The 22,068-nt window shown below is 42.8% G+C and overlaps 3 protein-coding genes across 5 annotated transcripts; 2 read left to right on the top strand and 1 right to left on the bottom strand.

The window, feature by feature from the left end:
• The first annotated feature begins 1,691 nt into the window (after positions 1–1,691).
• Positions 1,692–10,171, top strand: LOC134876301 (mucin-2-like). Its single transcript, XM_063901290.1, has 11 exons — positions 1,692–1,734; positions 2,350–2,796; positions 4,445–4,789; positions 5,735–5,823; positions 5,924–7,384; positions 7,477–7,541; positions 7,684–7,862; positions 8,273–8,646; positions 8,799–8,863; positions 8,957–9,104; positions 9,198–10,171. The coding sequence occupies exons 1-11, from the start codon at positions 1,692–1,694 to the stop codon at positions 9,210–9,212; spliced, it is 3,231 nt and encodes a 1,076-aa protein (XP_063757360.1). The 3' UTR covers positions 9,213–10,171.
• Positions 10,172–11,224: 1,053 nt separating this feature from the next.
• On the top strand, positions 11,225–17,189 carry LOC134876136 (claudin domain-containing protein 1-like). The gene is made up of 4 exons (XM_063901001.1): positions 11,225–11,980; positions 13,520–13,627; positions 13,826–13,963; positions 14,893–17,189. Exons 1-4 carry the CDS (start codon positions 11,689–11,691, stop codon positions 15,111–15,113), a joined length of 759 nt encoding a protein of 252 aa, XP_063757071.1. The 5' UTR covers positions 11,225–11,688; the 3' UTR covers positions 15,114–17,189.
• LOC134876134 (N-acyl-aromatic-L-amino acid amidohydrolase (carboxylate-forming) B-like) lies at positions 15,542–21,300 on the bottom strand. 3 transcript variants are annotated; one of them, XM_063900999.1, is made up of 8 exons: positions 21,125–21,300; positions 20,813–20,865; positions 20,379–20,620; positions 20,105–20,300; positions 19,890–19,983; positions 19,709–19,816; positions 19,507–19,619; positions 15,542–17,486 (listed from the first exon to the last, which is right to left on the bottom strand). In XM_063900999.1, the coding sequence occupies exons 3-8, from the start codon at positions 20,618–20,620 to the stop codon at positions 17,241–17,243; spliced, it is 999 nt and encodes a 332-aa protein (XP_063757069.1). In that variant the 5' UTR covers positions 20,813–20,865; positions 21,125–21,300; the 3' UTR covers positions 15,542–17,240. The 3 variants fall into 3 exon arrangements, with proteins under 3 accessions (XP_063757069.1, XP_063757070.1, XP_063757068.1); XM_063901000.1 differs by having other exon boundaries at positions 21,040–21,126; XM_063900998.1 differs by lacking the exon at positions 21,125–21,300 and having other exon boundaries at positions 20,813–21,043.
• Positions 21,301–22,068: the final 768 nt, after the last annotated feature.

The following is a 22,068-nucleotide window of genomic DNA, read 5'->3' as shown; positions in this document are numbered from 1 at the left end:
TGTTTAATATTATATATAAATGTACTAACATTACTTTTAACTATACAATTAAAAGTAACCGGTTCATGAAATCTGCACTGTACAAAAGACTTTTACCTCACATCTGCACACTTATATGTGAATATATATCTAACAGTCAGAACCCAAATAAGTATATATCTTAACAGCTACTGTATCATTCTATTTTTATTTTTATGTCTTATTTTTTTACCTTGTGTGAATCTGTACTGTCCTGTTTTTCACTATCACTCTGTTGCTGCTTTAACTCCTGAATTTCCCCACGGGATAAATAAAGCTCCACTTTTCTTATTTTATATTAGTAGACATTGTTATCTTCATGGTAAAGCAGCTATCATACTTAGGTATAATTGTCTGCGTTTCTTTGTATTCACTCTTCAATCAATTTCGTAACACAGTAGAAGAGCATTGACAAAAAAATACCAGGAGTTTTTCACAGACAATAGAAGCATGACTTCGGTAATAGTGACGCTTGAAGGTTATATTTAGTATTTATGAGTCGCATGATCAGACTTCTTTCAATATATGAAAACCTTTACAATTCCATGACTCACAGCGACGGGAAAGAGATTACATAAAAGCCTTGATCTGCATCACTGTCTCGGGGAGGTGAAATGCAAGAACAACATACTTAAGCAGCTACGTCACTGAAACTAAGAAGCTATGCATCCTTTTGAAAAACTAAAATAGATCCGCAGCGTAGGTGGTCGCTGCATAACAATTCAAAACTGAACCTAAACATATAGTTTGAGTGGTTTATGATACTTGGCAGTAAACTCTTCATACACAAGACTCAGCTCATCTTAAAGCTTAATCTAACATTAATGATCCGCCCTAACCCGCAGTAAAAGTGACATTCAAATGAATTTATATGACACGAAATAATGATGTTACTATGTGCTATGCTTTTATTTATTTTTTATCTTGCATATGTTTCCTGCTTTTTGACCGCATCACTAGATATTATATTTATTTGTTTGTCATTCAAGTGGATGGAATGAAAATGATTGACAGAGATGATGATCCATTTGGAACTGGGCCAAGAATCTGACACAATAAAATCTGTGATTTTCTATCCTGAGATGTTGTTTTGTTCATTGCTAGGATGATGCAACATTTCAGAAAAAGGTGTGACGTTTGAGTCACGTCAAAAGCCGACATTTGGTTCCAATATAAAAGCCTTGAAAGATGTCGACTGTCACAATTCCCCAGAAGTGAACCGGGCTATATTAAAAGACACTGAAATAATACAACAACATTTAATAGAAAGGAGGATTCCCATCTTATTATCTTTTCATTTTGGGTAAGTACATGTTTAAGTAAATATGCAGACTTTTGTACAGTTATTAACTTTGTTTGTGTTTATTGAAGTGTGTGTGACAGAGAGAGTTTTTTCACTGTCCCACTAGATATAATTAATAATCTCTGCCCAACTTTAAGGAAATTGTATATTATTATTATTACTATTATTATTATTATTATTATTATTATTATTATTATTATTATTATTATTATTATTATTGCCGTTTTTTCTTTTTTCTTCGTATGAAACCAATTCCCTTTGGATCGTTTGGGTAGCATTCTATCAGTAACACTAACGCCAGATTTTTAAATACTAATTCTGTTGGTAAATCTATGTATTCTTTGATTTTATAGATTCAAAGAAAAACAGGATGGGTATCAAACGGATCATATCTCTTTCGCTGATTCTCATAGGTAAGTGTGATAAACTGATTACCTTGAAGGAATGTTTTTTTTTCACTTGAAAAGGCGTACGACACAACATAAAGTGAAGGTGGGGTTCTTGCCAGCTCCTTATCCAACATTTCTTTAAAAAATCTAACCTGGGTTTAAGTTTCTCTTAGCTATTTTGTTAAACAAGTTGAAGTAGGCTTTTTGGAAAATAAACTTAAATACACTTGAAAAAGAGGGTAAAGTTTGACGAGGGAAAGCCTGGCTTGCACTATCATTTCGAGTGGAAATGGGTTCATTTGGTACTACTGATTTTCATCTTTGTATCCGACATTATACTAATCCAATGAACTTTTTTTGGGGGGGTGGGGCGGGGGGGGGGGGGCATTTTAGCATGCAACGTTTTCCTTTAGCCAAATCTCAAATCTGTACATGTATATTTAAATGTGTCTGCATGATGGAGTCCAAATAGGGAGTTGGAATTAGTTAAGTGGGTTGGACTGACACAAAAAGACAGTGTTGATTTGATGTGTAATAAACTGCTGACGAGGTTATGACCCCCCCCCCCCTTAAATGTACCAGTATTGGTCTCTGATAATTACTGTTTCCATAACAGTGGCATTGACAACTGCACCTAAGACTGCTGCCCAGTCATCTACAACTGCAGCATCCACAACTGCTGCACCCACAACTGCAGCCCCAACAACTGCTGCACCCACAACGGCAGCACCCACAACGGCTGCACCAACAACTGCTGCACCCACAACGGCAGCACCCACAACGGCTGCACCAACAACTGCTGCACCCACAACGGCTGCACCAACAACTGCTGCACCCACAACTGCTGCACCCACAACTGCTGCACCCACAACGGCTGCACCCACAACGGCTGCACCCACAACTACAGCCCCAACAACTGCTGCACCCACAACTGCAGCACCCACAACTGCAGCATCCACAACTGCTGCACCCACAACAGCAGCACCAACAACTGCTGCACCCACAACGGCAGAACCCACAACGGCTGCACCCACAACTGCTGCACCCACAACTGCTGCACCCACAACTGCTGCACCCACAACTGCTGCACCCACAACGGCTGCACCCACAACTGCAGCCCCAACAACTGCTGCACCCACAACTGCAGCACCCACAACTGCTGCACCCACAACTGCAGCCCCAACAACTGCTGCACCCACAACGGCAGCACCCACAACGGCTGCACCCACCACTACAGCACCCACAACTGCTGCACCCACAACTGCTGCACCCACAACTGCTGCACCCACAACTGCTGCACCCACAACTGCTGCACCCACAACTGCTGCACCCACAACTACAGCCCCAACAACTGCTGCACCCACAACTGCTGCACCCACAACTGCAGCACCCACAACTGCTGCACCCACAACTGCAGCACCCACAACTGCTGCACCCACAACTGCTGCACCCACAACTGCAGCCCCAACAACTGCTGTACCCACAACTGCAGCACCCACAACTGCTGCACCCACAACTGCAACACCAACAACTGCTGCACCCACAACTGCAGCACCCACAACTGCTGCACCCACAACAGCAGCACCCACAACTGCTGCACCCACAACTGCTGCACCCACAACAGCAGCAGCCACAACTGCTGCACCCACAACTGCTGCAACCACAACTGCAGCACCCACAACTGCTGCACCCACAACTGCAGCACCCACAACTGCTGCACCCACAACAGCAGCACCCACAACTGCTGCACCCACAACTGCAGCAACCACAACTGCCGCACCCACAACGGCAACACCCACAACTGCTGCACCCACAACGGCAGCACCCACAACTGCTGCACCCACAACTGCAACACCCACAACTGCTGCACCCACAACTGAAGCACCCACAACGGCTGCACCCACAACAGCAGCACCCACAACTGCTGCACCCACAACTGCAGCACCCACAACAGCAGCACCAACAACTGCTGCACCCACAACTGCTGCAACCACAACTGCAGCACCCACAACTGCTGCACAAACAACTGCACCCACAACTGCAGCCCCAACAACTGCTGCACCCACAACAGCAGCACCCACAACTGCTACACCCACAACTGCAGCACCCACAACTGCAGCACCCACAACAACATCACCCACAACTGCTGCACCCACACCTGCTGCACCCACAACTGCTGCACCAACAACTGCTGCACCCTCAACTGCAGCACCCACAACTGCTGCACCCACAACAGCATCACCCACAACTGCAGCACCCACAACAGCATCACCCACAACTGCAGCACCCACAACTGCTGCACCCACAACTGCTGCAACCACAACAGTAGCACCCACAACTGCTGCACCTACAACTGCTGCACCCACAACTGCAGCACCCACAACAGCATCACCCACAACTGCTCCACCCACAACTGCTGCACCCACAACTGTAGCCCCAACAACTGCAGAACCCACAACTGCTCCACTGACAACTGCTGCACCCACAACTGCTGCACCCACAACTGCGGCACCCACAACTGCAGCACCCACAACTGCTGCACCCTCAACTGCAGCACCCACAACTGCTGCACCCACAACAGCATCACCCACAACTGCAGCACCCACAACTGCTGCACCCACAACTGCTGCAACCACAACAGTAGCACCCACAACTGCTGCACCTACAACTGCTGCACCCACAACTGCAGCACCCACAACAGCATCACCCACAACTGCTCCACCCACAACTGCAGCACCAACAACTGCAGCACCCACAAACTGCTCCACCCACAACTGCTGCACCCACAACTGCAGCCCCAACAACTGCTGCACCCACAACTGCTCCACCGACAATGCTGCACCCACACAACTGCTGCACCCACAACTGCGGCACCCCAACTGCAGCACCCACAACTGCTGCACCCACAACTGCAGCCCGAACAACTGCTGCACCCACAACTGCATCACCCACAACTGCTGCACCCACAACTGCATCACCCACAACTGCAGGACCCACAACTGCTGCACCCATAACTGCAGCAACCACAACTGCTGCACCCATAACTGCAGCACCAACAACTGCTGCACCCACAACTGCAGCAACCACAACTGCAGCACCCACAACTGCTGCACAAACAACTGCAGCACCAGAAACTGCTGCACCCACAACTGCAGCACCAACAACTGCTGCACCACAACTGCAGCACCCACAACTGCTGCACCCACAACTGCTGCACAAACAACTGCAGCACCCACAACTGCAGCACCCACAACAGCATCACCCACAACTGCTGCACCCACAACTGCTGCACCAACAACTGCTGCACCCACAACTGCAGCACCAACAACTGCAGCACCCACAACTGCAGCCCCAACAGCTACTGCACCCACAACAGCAGCACTCACAACTGCAGCACCCACAACTGCTGCACCCACAACTGCTGCACCCACAACTGCAGCCCCAACAACTGCTGCACCCACAACTGCAGCACCCACAACTGCAGCACCCACAACTGCTGCACCCACAACAGCAGCACCCACAACTGCTGCACAAACAACTGCTGCACTCACAACTGCTGCACCCACAACAGCAGCACCCACAACTGCTGCACAAACAACTGCTGCACTCACAACTGCAGCACCCACAACTTCTGCACTCACAACTGCTGCACCCACAACTGCTGCACCTACAACTGCTGCACCCACAACTGCTGCACCCACAACTGCGGCACCCACAACTGCAGCACCCACAACTGCTGCACCCACAACTGCAGCCCGAACAACTGCTGCACCCACAACTGCATCACCCACAACTGCTGCACCCACAACTGCTGCACCCACAACTGCTGCACCCACAACTGCAGCACCCACAACTGCTGCACCCACAACTGCTGCACAAACAACTGCAGCACCAGAAACTGCTGCACCCACAACTGCAGCACCAACAACTGCTGCACCCACAACTGCAGCACCCACAACTGCTGCACCCACAACTGCTGCACCCACAACTGCTGCACAAACAACTGCTGCACTCACAACTGCAGCACCCACAACTTCTGCACTCACAACTGCTGCACCCACAACTGCTGCACCTACAACTGCTGCACCCACAACTGCTGCACCCACAACTGCGGCACCCACAACTGCAGCACCCACAACTGCTGCACCCACAACTGCAGCCCGAACAACTGCTGCACCCACAACTGCTGCACCCACAACTGCTGCACCCACCTGCACCCACAACTGCTGCACCCACAACTGCAGCACCCACAACTGCTGCACCCACAACTGCTGCACAAACAACTGCAGCACCAGAAACTGCTGCACCCACAACTGCAGCACCAACAACTGCTGCACCCACAACTGCAGCACCCACAACTGCTGCACCCACAACTGCTGCACCCACAACTGCTGCACAAACAACTGCAGCACCCACAACAGCATCACCCACAACTGCTGCACCCACAACTGCTGCACCAACAACTGCTGCACCCACAACTGCAGCACCAACAACTGCAGCACCCACAACTGCTCCACCCACAACTGCTGCACCCACAACTGCAGCCCCAACAGCTACTGCACCCACAACAGCAGCTTTCACAACTGCAGCACCCACAACCGCTGCACCCACAACTGCTGCACCAACAACTGATGCACCCACAACTGCAGCACCCACAACAGCAGCACCCACAACTGCTGCACAAACAACTGCAGCACCCACAACTGCAGCACCCACAACAGCATCACCCACAACTGCTGCACCAACAACTGCAGCACCCACAACTGCAGCACCCATAACTGCAGCACCCACAACTGCTCCACCCACAACTGCTGCACCCACAACAGCAGCACCCACAACTGCTGCACCCACAACTGCTGCACCCACAAGTGCTGCCCCAACAACTGCTGCGCCCACAACTGCTGCACCCACAACTGCTGCTCCTACAACAGCAGCACCTACAGCTGCCGCACCTACAACTACAGCACTTACGACTGCTGCACCTACAACTGCAGCACCCACAACTGCTGCTCCTACAACAGCAGCACCTACAGCTGCCACACCTACAACTGCAGTACCTACGACTGCTGCACCAACAACTGCTGCTACGGCAACTGCTGCACCTAAAACTGCTGCACCCACAACTGCTGCTCCTACAACAGCAGCACCTACAGCTGCCGCACCTACAACTGCTGCTACGGCAACTGCTGCACCTAAAACTGCTGCACCCACAACTGCTGCTCCTACAACAGCAGCACCTACAGCTGCCGCACCTACAACTGCTGCACCAACAACTGCTGCGCCCACAACTGCTGCTACGGCAACTGCTGCACCTAAAACTGCTGCACCCACAACTGCTGCTCCTACAACTACAGCACTTACGACTGCTGCACCAACAACTGCTGCTACGGCAACTGCTGCACCTAAAACTGCTGCACCCACAACTGCTGCTCCTACAACAGCAGCACCTACAGCTGCCGCACCTACAAGTGCTGCACCAACAACTGCTGCGCCCACAACTGCTGCTACGGCAACTGCTGCACCTAAAACTGCTGCACCCACAACTGCTGGTCCTACACCTGCTGCACCTACGTACAGTATCAAAGCAGACTTGTTGGGAGAACCATATGTTCCTGCTTTTGATGACAGCACAAGCCCTCAATACAAAGCCTTAGAAACACGACTTCTATCTACGGTGAATTTATTTTCTTAATATTACTAAGATTCACTGAAATTGTATTTTAAGAATATTGTGACAAAAGTTTTCCAATGTTGCTTCTTTTGCAGTGTGCTGCGATCTACAAACCCAAATTTGAAAACACATTTTCCCACTGCAAGGTGAAAAAGCTCAGGTAAAAGAAATGATCCAATGATTATTTTTATCTTCAGAATTTGGATCTCAAGATGAGAAATATAAATCAGACGAAACAAGTCAACACAGTCTTTCATATTATAATTTTTCTCTTTTCATTTTCACTTGATGTTCTAAAACAGCCGTTTACAACCAAAAGTGGACGGAACTGAAGCAGAAATGGGAGTTGTGTTCAAAAGCAACACTCCTTTTGCTGAACTCCCACAGAATGATGAAGTTGCTCAAACCTTGGTAGAAGCTGTGAAGAATCCCAACAATACCTTCAACGTGAAAATCAATCCTGACTCAGTCAAAGTTATATGTAAGTAAACACAACACAATGTTTCTCTCTAACAAGTTTTTAAAGCATTTTGAATAACATTTTCTGCACATGCTTGGATTTCAAATATTTTACTAACAACAGTATTAAGCTAAACAATAAATGTAAGTAAAGAGAAAATGAATGAACTCCACTTGAATGGATTTAGTGTTGTACAGTTATCTATCGTTTTGTCATTTTTGTAAATAAATTGTTATTCGTTGTTAGAATACTTTTTCGTAAGAAAATTCAGAACAACAAAAGATGTTAAATAAGATGTTGTAAGCCCATTCTATATTGACCTTATCTCTGTAAAACTTGATCAAGGTTTTACATCAAAAAAGGAAACATACATCCTTTTGGTTTGGGCACTGATGAATATTAACATAATATTTATATATCTGTTTTTACAGCAAGTCCAGTTACAACTGCTGCACCTACAACTGCTTCACCTACGACTGCTGTGCCCACAACTGCTGCGCCCACAACAGCTAAACCTACAACTCCCTCACCTACAACTGCTAAATCTACAACTCCCTCACCTACAACAGCTAAACCTACAACTCCCTCACCTACAACTGCTAAACCTACAACTCCCTCACCTACAACTGCTAAATCTACAACTCCCTCACCTACAACGACTAAATCTACAACTGCTGCACCTACTACTACAGCCCTTGTAACAAGAAGGGTGACTTTCAGATCTGTTAAAGACACATTCACAAGTGACTTGCTGAATCCGTCTTCTGCTGCTTATAAAAATCGAGCTAAAATGATAAAGAATCAGGTAAGTTAAAGCACCCACTCAAAATATGTGAAGCTTACTCCACAGTTTCCATACTATGATTAGGAATTATTAATCAATGAAAGACCAATAAAGATTAATCAAATAAATGAGTAAAGCTGAAAATATAAGAACACATTGTGTTGTTTCTACAGCTTACACCTGTTTTCAAAAGAGAATTCCCTTCGTCCTTCAATTCAATGGAAGCTGTTGCATTCAGGTATTTTTAAACTTTGACTTTTCAAGTGTTATGATAAATAGTAGGATCCTTAATCTGAAATTTCAAACAATATATGTTCTTCTTTTCCTTCAGTAACGGATCAATCATCAATATCATTGACGTTAAATTTGTAAGCACATCTGCTCCTAATGGCACTCAGATTGCGAACGCTTTGATCAACGCAGCCTCAACAGTCGTTGGTTTCGACATTGAGGCAGCTCCGTCAGCGTTAATGGCATCTGTAAGTAAATACTGAGTGCTGCTTAATTAAACTAAATGAAATATTTAACTTTTTGTTTATTTAACTTTTTTTTATGTTTCTTCTCATTTACAGCTTCCAGTGGAGTAAGACACAAGATCAGTCTTGTCAGCGCATCCTGCCTCTTACTGTTGTCATGGATACTGTCAAACTAGCAATAGCAATAGGGCTGTTTCCCCAATTTGAATTTTAATCACAACATGACTTCCATCACTGGAATGAAAAAGGATAAAAATCCAAGATTCTTGGAGTAAAAGTCTTGTACCGCTTCTGATGAACTTGCTTTTAGAATTCATTTTGCATTGAATGAATAACAGTGGAATAGGTATGTTTGTCAAACTGAGGATCCAACGTTAAGCACCTAGTCCATTAAATCATCAACAAAGTGATAAGTCAAACATCATAACATTATTGCCTTGCGTCTTGGACAGCAGAAACTGTTTGTGTTCCAGCAATATTCAGCTAAACAAGAAGAAGTTAAAAACTTCAACGAGCAGTTGAATTCAGTTTAGAGCATTTTGAAAACAGTGAATTGCATTCATGTAGCACCTTTCCAGGCTCCCAACTACTCCAAGCACTTTTACAATGCATGACAAAATGTATCCATTCACAACAGACACTGATTGCTGCTACACAGTGCCAAACTCATATCAGTGAATGTAATGCTCACACACACACACACACACACACACACACACACACACACACACACACACACACACACACACACACACACACACACACACACACACACACACACACACCAGATGGCTGTGCCTTGGTGTGCAGTGTTTTGCCAAAGGACATGTGGGTCGTAGGAGCCGGGGAATGAACTGCTGATCTTCTCATTACCACACAACCGTTTCTAGTTTATCATGGTATACCTGAAATATATGTCAAAAACAATGCACTGTCGTTTCTTTGTATTTATAAAGAGTGTTTTTTATGTTATGATGTGCGGATGTATTCTTTGAGATGTCTTGTTGTTTGTACAATTGCTTTCACAAACTTTACAATGATCAGAATATAAAATATTTTAGGAAACAAAATGGTCTCTTGTGTGATGTTTTGCAATCAGTGGAAGGTGTGGCAGGGAAGATTTAATATCAAGAGCTTTATTCAAGCACCAGTGATGTTTATGAACAATTAACACCTGACCTGATTTTAATGTTATTTCACAAAAGTGTCTTACAATCTCACTCTTTTTTATGTCATTGAATCATGTTTGTTCAGTACAAGACAACTGGGAGTGATGCCTAGTTACTTTGCCTATGATACTCTTCTATCAAACATTGCAAGACAGTCTGAGAGGTCATTACACATTATAATCACTTCAAACGTCAAAGGGTAGCCACCAGCATCAACCATTTGGACATGTTTCAGTAATGACTCTCACAAAAAAGAAATCTTTTCATAACTTTAATGAAAGTTTGAATGTGTATGTATACTGCAGGGTAGCTTGTGGATTTACTCCAGGTGTAACTAAAATCTAATCTGTGGATTATGTTTCACACCATTATCCAAATTTGCAAAGTAAAGGTACAAAATAAATGTAGTGGAGTAAAAGTACACGATAAAAAATGGAAATACTCAAGTAAAGTGCAAGTATCTCAACATTGTACATAAGTACAGCACTTGTATATTTACTTATTTATTTCACACCTCTGAGAGTATTACACCTCAAGTGTGTTGACAGCTGCCCAATGCAACTGTTCCTTTGACCCACAATACAGCTTTAAACAAATTTAAACAAATTTGGTTTATTTAAACTATTAATGGGAAAAATAGAAAATCATATCCCACATGTCAAAATTGTATTTTTTTATTTGATATATCAATCCATTAGTCGACTGAAAATAATCTCTTCTTGCTGCCCTATGGTGATCACAGAACAGTTTGTGTAACAACAGACTGTCGACATCCATTTAAGCTATTTATTTTGAGCACTTTATCAATAGTATATTTTAATAGTGTTGCTCTTCTTACTGATAAAACGGCTTGTGTTTCAGTGCTCTCTCGGTGACGTCGATGGAATAAAGCGACATCAGCGTCCTGAGAGAGAGATGGCTATTTTTATATCTGCTGATCAGCCGAACCGGAAGAGGAAAACGCATGGATTAGTGTTTACAACTCGTATCATCCTAGCTGAACCCGGCTTCACCCTACTGTCCAAAATAGACCCATGCAATATATTCGGACTGGTCTTGTATAGGAAATCTTATAACACAGGCCTTTTTTTTTACTGTCTTTGGAGAGGTCTAAGGGGTTGTTATTGCAGGCTCGCTGTGTGATATCTGTCGCAGCGTCGGGCCACCCACCATCTGTGGAAGTGGGACAAGGGAACAGATGGCGCATTCGAGGGTACTGACGCTGACCATTATAAATAGGACAGCATTGGAGATGCATACCACTCGATAAAATAAAAGGCTGTCGTTAACATACATTAGCCTGTGTTTTGCAATGCCAGAGTGATTTGAATGAGAGTGTTTGCATTGACTACACTGGTGCGCGACGATTTGACCACTGGAACTTAATCCCATTTGACGTGTCTGCGGCTCGGTGAACAATGGTTGACAACCGATACGCAACGGCTCTGGTCATCGCCTGTGTGCTGAGTGTACTGGCCACCGTTTATCTGTCGGTGGCCATCGGGACGAAGCACTGGTACCAGTACAGCAGCCCCACGGTGCGCGGAGAGGCTAACGTGTCCGATCTACGCTCCCTGTATGAGGAGTTCATGGATGAGGAGTTTGACGAGAAAACCTACAGCGACACCCTGTTCCGCCTCAACGGGACTGTGGGCCTCTGGTGGCGGTGTGTGATCGTCCCTTCCAACGCTCACTGGAATAAGGAGCAAGGTATGTCCTCATCTTCCTTATGGCAAGTCTATGTCAGATAAGTCGTCATAATAGTATCTCTATATATATAATAGTATCTGTAAAATTTCACAAGAGATGCTCTTTGACTTGAAGCCCCACATTGTTTCAGGTAGATGCCAATTGTGTTGCTCATTCCCCAACCGGTCAGAGCTGTATCACACTTGGAATGTTGACACCTTGTGTCAGAACTAAGCTTGTTTTCTAAAACAAAATACAAAAAGTATTTCTTTGGGAAAACTTAGAAGGGTAACTTGGGTGATTATCTTTTTTTATGGTTTTCATGTTGAGATCCTGACAGTTTAGTGACAGCCTACAGAGCAACACTTAAAAAAGTGACTTAAGTAAAGTTGCTAAATTTAATTCATACAATATTTCCAAATGTTCCCTTGCTCCCTTAACAACATTCCAAAAGTAGGGACCTCATCAGATGGCCCAGATTACAGCAGAAGCTTTTCAGCTAACTGTGTTGATGGAATAAGTCTTCACACTTCCTGGTTCCACTGTCACAAACCGTAAATTCAACTGTAATCAATTCGTTTTTTGAAAGCCAGAGCAAAAAAAGGAAAATCCTAAAAAATCATTATCATGGGCAGTTCTAGGGGGGTGTTACAGGAGCCAGTGCCCCTGTATCACCAAGCTTGGAATATATTTGGCCCCCCTCCAAAAGAATAAATAAACCTGCTGTTGCAGCAAAGACTGGGCTGTTACCCGGGCCAAAGTTAACAGGGATGGGTTTTTGTCAGAAATGTCATTTAATGAATTTAAACTGAGTTACTGAAACTATTTTGTGACTAAAACAAATAGCAACAAACATCAAAAAATAAAATATAAACACATTTTGGCTATATAAATAATGTATCACCTCAAACACTTTTTAATGTTCTCTATCTTGGACCAAAGTAGCTAAAAAAAAAAAAGGTAACTCAACTAAAATGGAATACAAATCATTGACTAAAACTCAGGTTGTTTCTGCGCTACGGCTTTATACTGAACTAAAAATGGTACAATCTTAAACTTTGTCTCCTCTGTCTATTAATATGCCCCTCATTAAATAGCTGGTGCCATCACGGCCCTTCCAGCAAGATTGATTGTGCCTTATACTTGAAACATTTCATAAAGAAGGAGATTTTGTGTAGTCTGGAATAATGAAAGTGTATTCTGTGTACGTCCTCGAATTGTGTCAAATAAGATATATTGCATTGATCGAAATGCTACGGATAGATATTCTATTTTTTTTAGGTAAAAAAGCTCAGTGTAGGTTGTTTATCCACACAGATGCTGTCAGATCTGTTTTATGATCAAGGATGGGTTTTTAACTTCCCAGGGCTCCCAAGAAGCCACTACTTTTACTTTTTATGAACCCTGTGTTAATATTTTTGTAATTGTTTTTCCAATATGTCCACGGAAGGTAGATAGTACCCACAAGCGAAGAAAAAAGAAGTGAGTGAATGTTTATGACTTGTTTTAAATTTTATAATGCATGCTCTTACTTGCTGTTTGTGTAAAAACCTCTTTCAGATGCCAAAATGATGCTGGAGTGTCGAAGCTTCAGCCTACCTCAACAGTTCACTCCCAAGTATAAAGAACCAGGCAACCACAACAGTGGAGAGGACATGCTGCGCACCTGTGAGTTCAGTCTTTACGTGTTCATCTGAATGTATAGGTCGCATGAATCTCTGAAAACTAGATTCACACTCATTTTTGAGTAGTGCATTTACTATGACCCATATGGCATGTTGACTAATAGAGTGCCTCCAATCAGGGCTGTTTTTTCTAGAAGCTGAGTGAATTAAGACCCATATCTGTTTGTGACTATGTGTGTAGATATGTGGAGGTGCCAGTTTCTGCTGCCACTGGTGTCCTTGGGTCTGGTGGTGTTGGCAGGCCTGACTGGGTTCTGTGCCTGCCTCTGCAGAAGCCTCACCCCCGTCCTTGGCATAGGAGTACTTCACCTGCTGGCTGGTAAGTCCCATTTAACCGCACAAAATCACTGACTAGTAAATGCTAGCTTTTACCGTATGAATCACTCAGTTGGTTAATTAACCTTTTAGTGAGTGCGCTGATCTAAAATTCAAGAGTTGTTATTATGCGAGTATAATTTGAGATTGAACTGATGTCCAAGATTTTGGTTTTAAAGTCAGAGTCATAGAGGCTCCAGTTTGAATCTCTTAAAAAAAAATAGGTTCAAAATTGATTTGGTTTTAGTCTAACTAACGGAAATAAGCATTTACAGCCGGGATGGCTTCACTAGGAGGCTATGATTGTAAATGTCAGGATGCTTCAGATAATAATGATGACGTGTAAGCATGTAAAATGTTTAACATGGTTAACCAATACATAACTTACAGTTTCTTATCAGCAAGAAGCAACAACTTACACTGATGGGAGTATCATAAAATAATCAAAGTATGTGAAAAATTTGAATTTTGACAAAATAATACCACAGAATATTAGTCACAGAATCACCAAAATGCTCAGGGTTTATCCTCTGGGGACTACGAATGGCGAAACTCATGTGATAGTTTTGAAATATTATTGTCTAGTCAAAAGCGGATTAACAGAAGAACATTTACATCTCTCAAGCCATGCAGAAAGGCAAAAGAAATCCCTGTAGACCATGTTGTCAAATTCCTTAACCAGACAATCAAGTTGTTTGCACACAGTAGTGTATGTTTTGGCACATGCCTGTATTAGTCACTTTGTCATTACAAAGCGCCTTTGTAAGATCATCCGTCAACAACATGATCACACCCTTATCTTTATCTGTTCTATTTATGTTGCATCTGTAGCAGGTGCTTTAATTATCAGCTTAACAAAGAATTGTCGTGTCTTTCAGCTCACTGTTTTGGTTGACTTGCTACAGAAAAAAACCCTCATTTTGTGCCCTGCAGGCCTCTGCACTTTGGCCACGGTGTGTTGCTACCTGGCGGGGATGGACCTGCTCCACAGGGTGTCAATGCTGCCTGATAAGGTGGATGGCTCCTTGGGCTGGTCCCTCTACTTGGCCCTAATTTCCTCACCGCTCCACATGATGGCCGCTGCGTTGCTGCTGTGGGCAGCACGCAGCCACAGTCAGAATTACTACCGAATGACCGCCTACCGGGTGGCATAGACTGGTCATATCAGTCTCTCTGCACAGTTGAAATTCATACCCCACTCTGTCACCAAGATGCATTTTATATTGATCTCACAGGAAAAGGATGTAGGTTAATCTGTACATGTTGGCCACTGTGGGATTAAAGTGCATGTCATTATATCTGCTGCATTATAAGATTGGATCACTCTATGGGAATTAGTTTGAAAAAGATCAACCAGTAAGAGTTACATATATTTGCTTCAATTGGAAAACAGTTTTGGATCCCACAAATTAAATTGCTGATATTGAGAATACAGCTAAAAATAAACAGGACAAGAATCACGAGTGGTCTACGTTATCAGAAATGTTAAACAAATCCTCAAATCAGCCAGATTTATTCCAATAATCAAGTGATAAAAGTATGGCTTGTATGAAACAGATTCAATTTGCACTTCAGAGTTCAGAGTTAGATTCTTGCCCTGTCAAGGTAGATTAAATGGATGTTGCTGTGTTCCCATTACAAATACAACATAACTATATGCACATCACATATTTATGAAAAGATTTAAACGTATATTAGACCAGATCCTACTGGAATCGCAACATCAGCGGTTTCAACCGAGTTTTGGAGATTTATCAATCCAACTAAAAAGACTCAAATTGTAATAAATAGGAATTGCCATCAAAGAATAAATTAAAAGCTATCCTGATCCCTAAGACTGTTGTTGACTATTGTTCTCCAATGTAATGCACATGCCAGACAGAAAAGCCACATTTTAAAGTGGAATTGGGGACTCTTAGGATTCTCGGAATACAAAAGAAAAAGTGTTGAGCGTTTTAAAACACAATTCTTTAGCTCGAAGGTCGCAGGTTTATTTGATACTATAAAGAATATTGTATACAATACTACATAATGTGTAGTATGAGTCGGGAATTGGAACTCACTGTTCAGGAGGTGACTTTCAAATTTTTGCATCTATGGTCACACCTAGAGTCAGGAGGGTGTGGTGACATTTCCCCTTTATTGCACTGGCGGAAAACACCTGGCACAGCAAGTACTGGTGCCGCCCTGAGCTTGATCCTCTGTCATTGCAGAAAGAAAACTCATCCATGAAATATTTTGTTATGCCGAGTCTGCGGTTGTGCAATCAGTTTCTTACTTTCGCTGCTTCAAAACATGGTTGGCATTTATGAAGAGTACAGTAAGAGAGGCTATGACTATTATGTATATATATTAACCCTAAATCCCTTTTTTAAGTAACGTTTATTTATTCATGGCCATTCAGACTGTGTTTATGTTTATAATGTGTTACCCAAATTAATTGTTTTCTTTGCTGTTGTTTTTTATTTAGCATTTTTGGACTAACTTTGTATTTTTTTTTGTAGAACAAATCAAGAAGGTGTATTGTCTTCAACATAGTAGTGGTTTTCCAGCCGTTTAGTGTATGATTTGTTGCTATCACGTGCCCATATTTATGGATTTCCTTTGTGAATTCAGCTGTATTTGTTATTATGTATTTCATTTCAATGTATTCCTTTTATTTCAAATGTGTTACTACCATTTTAATTCAACAGGATTCAAGGGAACCAGTTTTTTCCCTGTTAGGCATTCTGAATGTACTTAAAGGCCATATTGTGAGAATCTAAATTATTCCTTTGCACTTAAATTATTTTTAAACATATCCTGAAAATGGCTGTAGTCGTAAGTAGTGAATTTTCTATTTTTTGAAGATCTAAGCGTTCTCAAAATAAAACAAGTTTAGAGAAAGATGGAAAACTATGCTAAGTGTTTGCAGATATATAGATTACCACAAGCTTCCCACTTTCAGAAAAGTCTGTGAAATGATGCACTGCGTGTGGTATGGTTGATATTGTGATAACCAGATTGTATTTTGCATTTTCAGCCTTTTAATTCAAGAAATTGTTCCATCCCTAAATCCACTGTAGCATAACTATATCAGCAATTGTCCATGTATGACTGTGCTTTTGTGAATCTAAAGTGAATGTGTTTCTGAGCTCAAACGGTTAATAACTGTCCAATTAAATATCATGTGTGAGTGTAAACGAGTGTACACATGCAAGCAACGTTTCAATAAAAGATTTTGTAAAATATTTTTTATGTCACATCATTCTCATCGTGGCGGCTGATTAAAAAGTCCATCCTCACTCCTCTTCCTCTGAAGTGAATTCCTGTACGTACGCTTCCTGCTCCTGCTCTGTCTGCACCCGGATGGCAGGAATCATCACACGCCTTTTTCTCGCAAGGGAGAGAGCGATGCCCTTCTCGTAATAAGCACATTCATTGATGAAGAAAGGGTAAAGAGGGTCCTTGCCTTTATACGGCAGAGTTTCACCTGAGAAAGTCTGGAACAGCGGGTCTCCGGGTTGGAGCAGGCAGAAGTCTCGGTCCTGTGGGGAAGAGAAAGCAAAATAGGGTGAAAGCTAATGAGCAAAACCTGTGAGATTAAACATTTTCAGGGCAATGTGCACTATTATGTCAGGGTTTAAAGCAGCAAACCATATGTTAACCCTTTTGTTCTTTTCCTTTCAACTGTTATCCTCTTAGTTTGACTATTTATAAAGCATAAACTAAAAAATCTACTCTATGTTGCACCTTTTATGACAAATGTATTCCTACTCTTCTTTTTGAAAATGATGCTCAATAGACCTCATTACACAAAAGTCTAAGCTAATTTCTGAGGTGAAAAAGGACCGAACCTTATGATGGTTATTTTCTCGTAGTATACAAGCATACATTTTTTTGCAGCAACATAAAATAAACCTTAAACCCGACATAAAATCAGTTGGGAACGGGTCAAATTTGACCAAAGGATAACAGGAAGGTTAAGCTATAGGTCAAATCCGGCTGTATAATAACGTTCTCAAGAGAAGAACTCCGTAGACTAAATACAGTTGTTTATTTTCACTTTATCAGACATAATGTCTAAAGAGGTTTGAAGACACAAAAGTGTTTTCTTAAAAAGTTGGTCAGACTTCATAAACTGTCAACAGCATTCCTTCCATGACGCAGATTTGAAAACACAATCAGGGTTATCTGCTGCTTAGTAACGTCCTTCGTGGATGTGTGATCTAATTCCAAAAAAAAAAGTATCTAGTGACAAAACCCACTCAGCGGAACTGCATCTGAAGTGACTCAATGAAAAACCGATCTTAATCAGCGCTGTGTTACAGTTTCAACACAAAAATCATTGTGGGATTTACAACGCTGGTGATTTTTAGGGAAAGGCTTCTATTTGTGCACGTAACAGACTATGACTATCAGGCACTGTCATAGTTGTATCTTAATCCATCAATTGCTATTTTCTTTTGTTTTGATCAGGTGATCAGATAAAATGTGATCAGGGGCATCTTTTTCCATCCTCATATTCTATTCATACTGTCAGTGTCTGTTTCTATTTGAAGTTAAATCACACACACAATTCCACGTACAAAATCAGTTGTCTTTATAAGGTATTGATTGGTAATATTTGTAACGTTGTGTCCAATATCCCACTTTCAATAATACGTTGTACCATCAGTGTGACATTTCAAGGTTTGACATAGGGGCCAGAAGCGTTACATTTTAATTAAAGGGTGCACAGTTTCTACATTATTCCTTGTAATTCCTACACTGTTGCCCATAACGTTGGAATAATTTTGTTTCCTGACACATTCCTCTTTTTATTCCTGTTTCATTTTCACTCTGATATGTTTGGAAGAGATTGATCAATTAAGTTTTGAAAAGATATACACTTTATTTATCAAGAATAAATCACATAAGTCATCATCATTTTACCAGTAGAGGAACAAAATATTTGATTCCAACTTTATGGGATAGGAAAAATAGGGTTTCTTCGAGTATCTGCTTGAAAGGGATTCTGCCTACTGGCATCTTTCTTGAGTCATGCTTTTATAATCTACTGTTATATTAATTTCATAATATTATCTGAATCTAACAAAGATGTCTGGCACAACTCAAATGGGCAGGGAGTCATCAGCTTTGTGTTAGCTTTCGTAAAAATAACTAACATTATCCAATTGTCAGATGATAATGACAGTGGAGTCGCACTGGTATTTAAACCATGTTTCAGACGTCATGCGGTTTCATGATTGCTCTTTTGTGTGAAGTTGTTTAACAGGAAGAACTCCACCCTGTGTTGGAAATAGTCCTGTACTTGGCTTCATATGTTATCTGTAATACCAACGCCACCTTACTCACAGACACACTTTATTATCCAGCTCAGGACAAAAGGCCTTTCTTTTGTGCTTGTCATGCATTAAGTTGTCCTGTATGTAAGTGTTAAACACTGTTCTCTTGTTATCGTATCCACTCCCTGGTTTATTGGCTAACACATTGGGCAGAGTAGCACTTAAATCTTAAACGATCTTTTGTTAATGCTTGAAGCTAAAAATATGTTTCAGTCTGTACCTGGAGTTGAGGATGAATGGCTGCCGTGATGTTGCGTGTTTCCCTGTCTCTTGGGTAGTCAATATGTTTAACCATGGAAAACACTTCCACAAATCCTCCTTCAAATATAGTCCCTGAAAAGAAACACATTTGGGGGTTAAGAACAAATCCAAGAGGGGGCTTAAAGAAATGTCACTGTTTTCAAGACTCAGATTCATTTCACCTGAGTTGAAGAAACGGACCCAATCTAGCATGTTCTGTACGCCAACCCGCATCGCCGTATAGACGTTTGACCTGACAACCCCGTGGGACTGGGGGCCGATCTCCATGGCTGCAGAAAATGGATTCAAGATGAGAAAATGATCCAGCATTCAAACGTGTTATAGTAAAAATGACACACTTACCAAAGCCGTGTTTTCCCACTGAATCAAGGGAATAGGACTCTCTGCTGGAGACATCAAAATGGATGAACCTGATTGGTGTATCTGGCATCTCCCTCTAAAAAATGACATATTTGACTTGTCAATCCAAACAAATCCCAGGTCTTGGTTCTATCTAAGTGAACCTACATTAGAATTTGAGTGTATTGTTTGTATTTCAGTGTGTAGCAGCTGCTTGCCTGCAGGTGTTTGAATATGTGCAGGCAGATCCAGTCGCAGTCCGAGTATGCGATGAGGCACAGGCCCATGTTGGCAGTGGTGTTGTGGAGGTCACAAACAAGGTCCACCGCCGCAGGACTGCCTTTGGGACCCAGCATGCGGTTCAGTTCTAGGGATCTGATAATCTCGTAGGGTGCAACGTCTGATACGGGACCGCTGGGAGACAGAGAAACAATCAGATCACAACTCTTCCCCAGACTTGTGCGAGCATCATCGGACCCCCCATCACCTTACTTGAGGGTGGCGCGGGTGAAGCAGCGGTTTAGGTCCGTGTCGACGTATCTGCGGCACTGCAACATGGCCCTCGGGTTGGACAGCACCATCAGCACCGACAGATGCTCTTCCTCCTCTTCCTTCTTTGCCATCTTCAGCAGCTCTCTCACTAAGTACACCCCGGACAGCTCGTTGCCATGGGTGCCGCCGCACACAGCGACCCGGGGCAGCCTTGGCAAACACACCGGCTCGTCCACCTCCATCTGAGGTGACAGTGGGCAGAGATACATTACTGGCAGCACATGCACACATTGGGATTCTCCATTTATACACCATGTGAAGTGAACATTTAAGCTGGTTTCCCTAAGTGGGAGGAACACCCAGCGCTAATGCACACTGGGTACATGGTAGACAACTTTAACACAAAGCAGAGATATTGATTTGTGGAATCTTACCTCGCTGTTCGGGCTTGCTGGAAACTGTACAGATGCAGTTCCGGCTCTCAACCCTAGTAATGGACTGTACTTTAAAAGCAGCTCTGGGATTAAAAGTTTTCTTTAAAGTCACTTAACTTGAGTTCAGCTCCACATTCAACAATAAGAGAGGAAATGAATGACGCAGCATCGTACTGTACATCTTACCCAAACCACCCCTCTCCCCCTGCTGTTTACCCCCTTCCCACCTCTCACAAGCTTTCATGCAGTTTCACTGATTCAGCATTCTCCCCCCTGTACAGGCAGGTCGCTGCCTGTTATGCAAACTCTCACCGTCTCTCTACCACCTCTTGTCCACTGCACTGCACTGTACTACCTACACTGTATCCTAGGCAGGGTGTGTCCTGAGTGTGATGCAGTGCAATGGTTGCTTCCTTTGGTCCCAACAGCTGTGAGCCCCTCCCCGGCTCCCCATTTTCTCTCTGCCCCATGTATAGGATGGTAGGTTCCAGTCTGCCTTTCAAAAAAAAAATTGGCTAAAAACAAATCTGCTGGCATGACACAGCAGGAGAGGCGCCTGTGGTGTGGGACAGTGAAAGAACCAGCTCTTCTGGCAGGGATAATAACAAGAGAACCAGCTAGTGATTAAAAGAGAGCACAGATTTCATCTTAACCTGTAAATACAAGGAGGTCGACTTCAGGAGAACCAATTAGAATGGGAGGTTTAGTCCTGTTGTACCACCCAATCTTCACAATGGAACTACTTTAACTGTCTTTTAAATACATGTGCTCTGTTTTTTGTTACTTTTATCGAAAGTTAGCATTTTTTTTCCCAGGAAATCAGATTTTATCACAATTATCGTGGCCAGAAGAATTCATAAGTAGCATATTATCATCATATCTCTAAAATACAAATAACAAAGCTACCAATCAAATTCATCTTTACTTTGTGAGTTTTGTCTATTTAAAGTACACTCAAAATACTTCTGAGGGGAGGTGGACCGCTTGTAACCAAACTGACTCACAACAGACTGTGCTAAAGTGTACAAAAACAACAATTGCACTAATGCGGGGGTGTCCAAACTACGGCCCAGGGGCCAACTGAGAACCGTTACACAGTAGTGCAACACGTGTTAATAAGCCCACGTTTCAAATAAATGAAGTCAATTAAAGTTGAATACATTTTCGAACAAATCTTAGTTGCTAAAAAAAAGCCCAATAACTTATTTGCATAACAAGCTTGAAACATGCCCTTCATATATCCCCTTATTATAAGC

This window comes from Eleginops maclovinus, chromosome 14 (genome assembly GCF_036324505.1).
Source record: "Eleginops maclovinus isolate JMC-PN-2008 ecotype Puerto Natales chromosome 14, JC_Emac_rtc_rv5, whole genome shotgun sequence".
Taxonomy (NCBI): domain Eukaryota; kingdom Metazoa; phylum Chordata; class Actinopteri; order Perciformes; family Eleginopidae; genus Eleginops; species Eleginops maclovinus.
The sequence above is the reverse complement of the archived record's forward strand: the minus strand, read 5'-3'. Positions and strand labels throughout refer to the sequence as shown.